Source organism: Danio rerio, chromosome 2 (genome assembly GCF_049306965.1).
Source record: "Danio rerio strain Tuebingen ecotype United States chromosome 2, GRCz12tu, whole genome shotgun sequence".
NCBI classification, from domain to species: domain Eukaryota; kingdom Metazoa; phylum Chordata; class Actinopteri; order Cypriniformes; family Danionidae; genus Danio; species Danio rerio.
In genome coordinates this window covers 4,213,226-4,220,894 of record NC_133177.1, presented here as the reverse complement: position 1 = coordinate 4,220,894, position 7,669 = coordinate 4,213,226, and the positions used below count along the sequence as shown (strand labels likewise).

At 39.1% G+C, this 7,669-nt stretch overlaps 1 protein-coding gene across 2 annotated transcripts in view; it reads right to left on the bottom strand.

The window, feature by feature from the left end:
- Positions 1-2,237: 2,237 nt before the first annotated feature.
- The window catches only part of mpp7b (MAGUK p55 scaffold protein 7b), a 178,121-nt gene continuing 172,689 nt past the window's right edge, over positions 2,238-7,669 (bottom strand). For both annotated transcript variants that reach the window (XM_073922600.1, XM_073922598.1), the window contains one exon: positions 2,238-2,742. In XM_073922600.1, the coding sequence (XP_073778701.1) occupies positions 2,563-2,742 (180 nt within the window). In that variant the 3' untranslated portion in view covers positions 2,238-2,562. The remainder of the gene's footprint in view (positions 2,743-7,669) is intronic.

Genomic DNA, 7,669 nt, shown 5'->3' with positions numbered 1-7,669 from the left:
GCTGTAGACCTATCCAGCTCCTCAAACACAAAACCAGACAAATAGAAAGAGCTTTCTTTCTGTACCGGCCTCTTTGTAGTCATTATAAGTCAGTTAGATACAAAAAAAAAAAGTTTTGATTGATATTGAGATCACTGTGACTGACTAATAAACTCATTTCACATCTGCCACAAATGCTTGAAAACACTTGAGTTTGAGGATTGATGTAATTACTAAAAAAAAAAAAAGAGGTCTCTGAATTGGATAGCTTAGCAGGTGGATTGTTAAATTGAAAGGGTATGTTAGTTTTAAACTTATATACAGTTGAAAATTTACATTCACTGTCTAAAAAGGCACATATCAATTTAAATAAAAAGTCAGATTTTTAATGTGACTAAACCTTTTCTCTTTTAGGTAAGTTAGGATTATCATATTTGTTTCTGTTCTGCTTAATAGCTGAATAATGAGAGATATATTTTTTACATACAATAAGATTATTACGCCTCTGAAAAAGCTCAGATGATGGGATCAAGGTTTTGGAAGTTTCTGATGGGCTAATTGACAACTTTTGAGTTCATTGGAGGCAAAACTGTAGAACAGTTATTAGGGAAACCTCAAACACACTGCTTCCTTGTGTGACAACAGGAAAATGAACAAACCAGAATCAACAAAAAAAGCCAGAATACAATTTGCTAAATGACACTGGGGCAAAAGAATAATGTTTGGAGACATGTCCTGTGGACTGATGGAACTAAGATTAAACCGTTTGGCCATAATGACCAGTGTTACATTTGGAGGATAAAGGGGAAAGCTTACAAGCCTAGAAACACCATCCCTACTGTGAGGGATGGGGGCGGCAGCATCATGTTGTGGGATAATTACCTGCCTGTAATTATCACGTGGTGTTCAGGTCCTAATTAAATAGTTCAGGTGTGTTTGATATGGGTAGCAACTGAAATCTGCAGAAAGGTGGCTCTCCAGGAACAGGGTTGGCCACCCCTGATTTAGCTGAACACGATGGCACGGCGATGTGTCTAAATGTGAACAAACTTAACTTATAAAAGACAAAGTCCGCCATTCTCCAGTTCTCGCACTGCTCTCTCGTCAAAAATGCTTGCTTTCAGGATATATTCTTTAGTGTTCAACTGAAAAAAGACACACATAAAGGTTCGGAACCACTTAAGGGAGAGTAAAGGGTGAGTAAATTGTCATTTTTGGGTGAACTATCTCTTAATTCATTCATTTTCCTTTGGCTTAGTCCCTTATTTATCAGAGGTCGCCACAGCGGAATGAACCGCCAACTCTTCCACCATGTGTGAACATTATTAAGCATGTCTGTTGTAGGATGGAGGAGGCATTGACAACACGAGGAGAACATCCGAACTCCACACAGAAATGCCAACTGACCCAGCTTCAGCAGGACAGCGCTTCTTCTCACAATTCAGCTTCCACATCAGAGTGAAGCCTGAAAGCAAAGAAGGTCAAGGTGCTCCAGGATTGGCCAGCCCAGTTACCAGACATGAACATTATTAAGCATGTCTGTTGTAGGATGGAGGAGGCATTGACAACACGAGGAGAACATCCGAACTCCACACAGAAATGCCAACTGACCCAGCTTCAGCAGGATAGCGCTTCTTCTCACAATTCAGCTTCCATATCAGAGTGAAGCCTGAAAGCAAAGAAGGTCAAGGTGCTCCAGGATTGGCCAGCCCAGTCACCAGACATGAACATTATTAAGCATGTCTGTTGTAGGATGAAGGAGGCATTGACAACACGAGGAGAACATCCGAACTCCACACAGAAATGATAACTAGTCCAGCCTAGACGTAAACCAGCGACCTTCTTGCTGTGAAGTGAAATACATATCGCCCAGCATCCATGCTCGCCTTTCCAAACATTTGACAAGAGCATCCATGGGAGTTCTTCATTGCTAGATTTTGTGCTTTAAAAAGCAGTCGATGTGCTTTGGATTGATCCCTTTGAGCATGGACTCATGGATCACCTCCTATACAGTACAAGCAAACACTCATTTTCTTGAGCATTGTGAAGCCACAATATCAGGAACAAATCTAAAGCTGGAATTGTTTGGTGCGCATGTACCTGGATGTGTTTCAGAGGTCTAATCCAGAGTTCAAGCTTGTACTCACAATCTGCAACAAAGACAAAAAAAAAGTTCAACCAAATTGAGAACACATCCATTTAATGGAAAGTCCACGTCTGCAAGTGATTAGCGTCAAAACATGAGCCACAACAGCGCACAAAGCAATATGTTTATAAGCAAAAAATCATCTGGTAATATAGCATAATGTACATCATTATGTCGGAATTAAGGGACAGGATAAAACAAATTCTTTACAATTATTCGTTCCTCAGCATGAACAGAACTATTTTAGCTCCGGCGCAGTGTGTCATGAGTTTTTTGGCGGTTATGAATGGAGTGGATTCATGACGGGCCAGCGCGCACTGCTTATAAGCGTATAATTACAATAATATGCTGTGCCTTTTTCATATGCAGAGAGATCTCCAAAACACAGTCAAAAGTTATCATGTGTCTGAGTGGCTCGGTGAACATGAATGGCTTTCTCAGACGTGAGCCCATGCATTTGGGATCCAGCGAGTCTCTGTTTCTGTCTTCGCCAGTGCGGCTCTCAGTTCAGTGAAAGCCGCAGCCAGATCTTCGTTGATGATCACTTTCTCAAACAAGTGGCCGTAGTTGTGCTCCATGGATTGAGCGCTGGAAATCATATTCTGGAAGTCCTCCTCCTGTAAAATAGTGAGGAGGTGAAAAGCGATTAGTTACTCTACTTTAAAAGCAACATTCATTCATTCATTTACTTTTTGCAACCCAAGCTCATTCTGGAAACGTAGCCCTGCGGACGTTTCTGGAGACCGCGATTTACGTGGCCGGAGGTACGTACGGACGCGTTTAGTTTTTTTCGAGCAAACGCTGCGGGGCGGTGTGGCGCTGCTCCGCTCCTCCTCTTCGCACTCGCCGGCCGACGGCTCGCCTCCAAGTGGTGGGCTTTCCCGATGCAACCAGTTTGTCCGCTTAGCTCACAGCGTTGTGTCAGCGGAGCGGAGGCCCCGTAGGAGTAGCCGGCCGCGGAGACGACGACCGGGATCGAGTCCGGGGAACAGCGGTTCCACAAATCAGGTAAGATTAAAAACAGAATCCGAAAAATAAGGGCGAGAACGCGGCGGGATCCGAAAACAAGGTTGGAATCGAAGACGAGGGCTTTTGCTTTTTTTTTTTTTCTGGATGGCTTTTTCAAATCGTCGCTTGGGTTTAGGGAAGGAGGAGGAGGAAGAGGAGGGCGGCCGGGTCGGCCGATCCGGCGGCTTTTTGCGTGAGAACAGCGTGGCCGCGAACTGTGCCAACTTATCCAGCACATGTTTAACGCAGAGGATGCCCCTCCAGCTGCAACCCATCTCTGGGAAACATCCATACACACTCATTCACACTTATACCCTATGGATAATTTAGCCTACCCAATTCACCTGTACCGCATGTCTTTAGACTGTGGGGGGAACCGAGGCATCCAGAGGAAACCCACGCGAACGCAGGGAGATCATGCAAACTCCACAAAGAAACGCCAACTGACCCAGTCGAGGCTCGAACCTGTGACCTTCTTGCTATGAGGTGAAAGAACTACCTACACCACTGCATCGCCTATTAAAAGCAACAAATCAACTTAATTTTTTTTTTTATAATAATTCTGCACGTAATTTGTTTCTTAATAATTTGAAGAGTTTTTTTGTGTGTGAATTTTTTCTTTTTTTGTGAAATGTTTTTTTGTGGATAAAGCTATTTTTCGAGAGGTTGATAATGTACTGTAATGAAAAAGAGAATGTTGATAAACTTAATGTTATTTGATGTGCTGTTTTCTTATGTAATGTTATTAAAGGTAAATGTATTTTGCTAGTAATTGATCATGATATTGTAATGAAAAGGAGAGGACTGATAAACTTGATGTTTGATGTGCTGTTTTCTTGCGAGACGATGTTTTGGAAGGTAAAGGTATTTTTCGAGTAATTGATCATCATATATTGTAACGTAAACTGTTAAAAATATGATGATAATTGATATGCTGTTTCCTTATGTAGTAATGGTTTTTGAATGTAGGTATTTTTTGTATGTTTCGCAAATTGTTTTTGAAGATGAGGGTATATGTCTCTTGTATAATTGGTTATGTGGGTAGAGGTGAAGGTAAGACTTGTGATTTACATTTTCAAATGTAGAAAACTTTTAATGTTAACTGTCGGATTTTTATTGTATTGATGTACACCTGATTAATGATAATAGTTGATGCACTGTATCTCTGTAGAGTGAGGTCGGAAATGTGAAGATTGTTTATTGTTAATGCTGTGAAGATTATAAGTTATTGTGTGATTAATGGATAATGAAAAGTGAGTGACGGTCTACCTAATTGCACATTGTGATTAACTATTGGATAAAAGGGTGGAGTTAAAGAATTGTGTCACACACTGAGGAAGGCTTTGTGCCGAAACATCTCTTTTAATCACCCGTAAAATGTAAGAAAAAGAAATAATAAAAACAGTACGAAGCAATTGAGTGCAAATCCTTACCTTTTTTTGAATAATAGCAACGATAAGATTAACGCACAAAACCAAAGAAGTAAATGAAAAAAAAAAACGCAAGCGCGCAGGACAAACTTCAGTAACTCTACACACGTAATAATTTGAAGGCAACAGGTTTACTCACTATTTTTTTTAAAGTAAAGTCAGCCTTAAAAGCAACAGGTTTACAAGCTTGTTTATATTTAAGAATTAGTAATTATCAACAAATTAATTTTATAGTGTTTATTTCCAACACAATCTCACGGCCTTGTCACCAATTGTGTTCTTAATTTTTATGGACAGAATTTCAGAGCGCAGCCTTGGGCTGGAGGGGTCCGGTTCAGGGACCACAAGATTTCATCTCTGTTATTCGCAGACGGTGTTGTTCTGTTGGCTACATCGAACATGAAAAATAGAGAAATAGAAATACTAATATATACAAATATTTAACATTATATATTATATTTATATAACATTATGGTAAATAATAACATTATTTGAAAAAAATAAAATGCTGATAGATTGGATATTTTCACCATGAGTGTACTGTACCTTCTCTTTGTAGACTTCAAATATCACTGTAAAAAGCGATTAGTTACTTAAAAACAGCGAGTAACCTTGTTTCAACTTGGAACTGTTCAGTTGATTCAACTTAATTTTTTTAAGTATGCACATAGTTTTTTTATTTATTCATTCTTTTTCCTTCAGCTTAGTCCCTCATTTATTAAAGGTCACTACACTGGGATTACCCATCAACTATTACAGCATATGCTTTACACAGCGGATGCCCTTCCAGCCAAGCCCAGTACTGGAAAACACCCATACAAACCCACGCCAACACAGGGAGAACATACAAACTGCACACAGAAATGCCAACTAGCCCAGCCGGGACTCAAACCAGCAACCTTCTAGCTGTGAAGCCATTGTTTTAACCACTAAGCCACCGCGCCACCTCATGTAGTTTATTTGCATAATAATTTTAAGGCAGCAGGTTTACTCACTTGTTTTTTAAGTAAAGTCAACTAATCACTTTAAAAGCATCAAGATTTCTCACTTTTTTAAAGTAATCTCAACTAATCACTTTTCACTGTTTACATATTGCTAAATTCTGATGATACAATGGTTTAAGTGTTTTTGTTTTAGTCGTTCCTGTAAACAAAATGTCTAAACTTCTTTGTGCGTATGGTCATCTTGAACCATTTTAGTAAAACCGAGCGAAGGTACTCCTCCAGTTGAGTATATTTAAAGAGCTCCTGTTAAATTCATTCAGGTCAATGGTCAGTGTGAGAAATGTTCTCCCTCAGCTTTGACACCGTCCACTATTTTAAACATCGAGAAGACATTATTTTATATACATCACCCAAAGCTGCAGATGGTCCAAAAGAACACATCTTGCCTATAAATGTCTGTCCGTACCCCGAAAGGTATTTCACTTTACGGTTTATGGATTATAAAAAACAACGTGACATTATTCGTCAGATTGAACAGACTTTAAAAACAAAAAAAGTGAAGGAGAACGTAAAGACGAGCGCTCTAAATCACTCAAACAAGCCATGTCAAACTCTGTCTGGTTAAGGTCAGGGCTCGGTGCAGTAATATAGGACATGTCCTGAGTTAATACGGAAAGATGAGCAACACATTTGCACCCAGGAGCCTGGGTAGTTTGTAAAACAACATCCAGGTGTGAAAGGATGACCTAAGTTTTTATAAGACCCCGGGGGAGACTGAGGTGCTCAAGCTCACAGCAGGACCCAGATGGGTTCTCGGTGGGGTCACGGGCAAACCTTCTGCCCCAAAGCCTGAAAAGCCTTTTGACAGTTGTTGCTCACCTGCAGCCCACCCTGGAGACACTTTTAAAAGGGACCCTTTGCCAGAAAGGTGCATGAAATGCTAAAGAAGCTGAAACAGGGTCAAGATGATTGGTCAGGTCAAGCCTACTCTGGTTTTTGGTCAACATTAGGTTACTTTAAATATCATGAACTTGGTTTATAAAATATGTTTTTTATACATACAGCATAGCCTGTATTGACACATTTTTTTACTCGGCATTAAATTGATAGGTTATGATGACAGCCCTAGACACCCGAGTCTTTAAAAAAAAGTCAACAGAATTAACTTATCATACGTATTTCTTAAGAAAACACTTCACATTTTTTGAAAATGCATTCATTTTTAAGTCAACTAGAGTCAAGGAGTTGGTTTTTACCATGTTTAATGCATTCAGGCAATCTCTAGGTATGGCAAGAGCACTTTTAGCTTAGCTTAGCATAGATCATTGAATCAGATTAGACCATTAGCATCCATAGCAAAAAAAGTCTTTAAGAGTTAAGCAATTGAGTTTTACTATTTTAACCCATTCAGACAATCTCTAGGTCTGGCAGGAGCACCTTTAGCTTAGCTTAGCTTAGCATAGATCATTGAATTTGATTAGACCATTAGCATCTAGATCAAAAAATTCAACAAGTGATAAGCTGTTGAGTTTTAACGTTTTTAATCCATCCAGACGATTTCTAGGTCTGGCAGGAGCACTTAGCTTAGCATAGATTATTAAATTAAATTAGACCATTAGCATTTGGATCAAAAAAAGTCACCAAGAGTTAAGCATTTTTACCATTTTAATCTTTTCAGACAATCTCTAGCTCTGGCAGGAGCACATTTAGCTTTGCTTAGCTTAGCATAGATCATTGAATCGGATTAGACCATTAGTATCTACATCAAAAAAGTCACCAAGAGTTAAGCAGTTAAGTTTTACCATTTTCAATCCATTTAGATGATCTCTAGGTCTGGCAGGAGCACTTTTAACTTAGCATAGATCATTGAATCAGATTAGACCATTAGCGTGTAGATAAAAAATGAGTTTAGATAATTTTCCCATTTAAAGCTTGAATCTTCACAAAATAATATATCATGATTAAGCACTAAAAAGCTAACTTTAAGACATAAACAAACTAAAGTAACTAAGTTAAACTTTTGTGCCTGCTGCAGCCATGATATGGAAGGACAATTTCTTGATTACTACAACAAAATGAGAGTATATTTCCTAGCCAAATTGACCTAGAAAGTAACAACTCTTCATTTTCCATATATGCACTATGTAACTACAGAAAAGTCA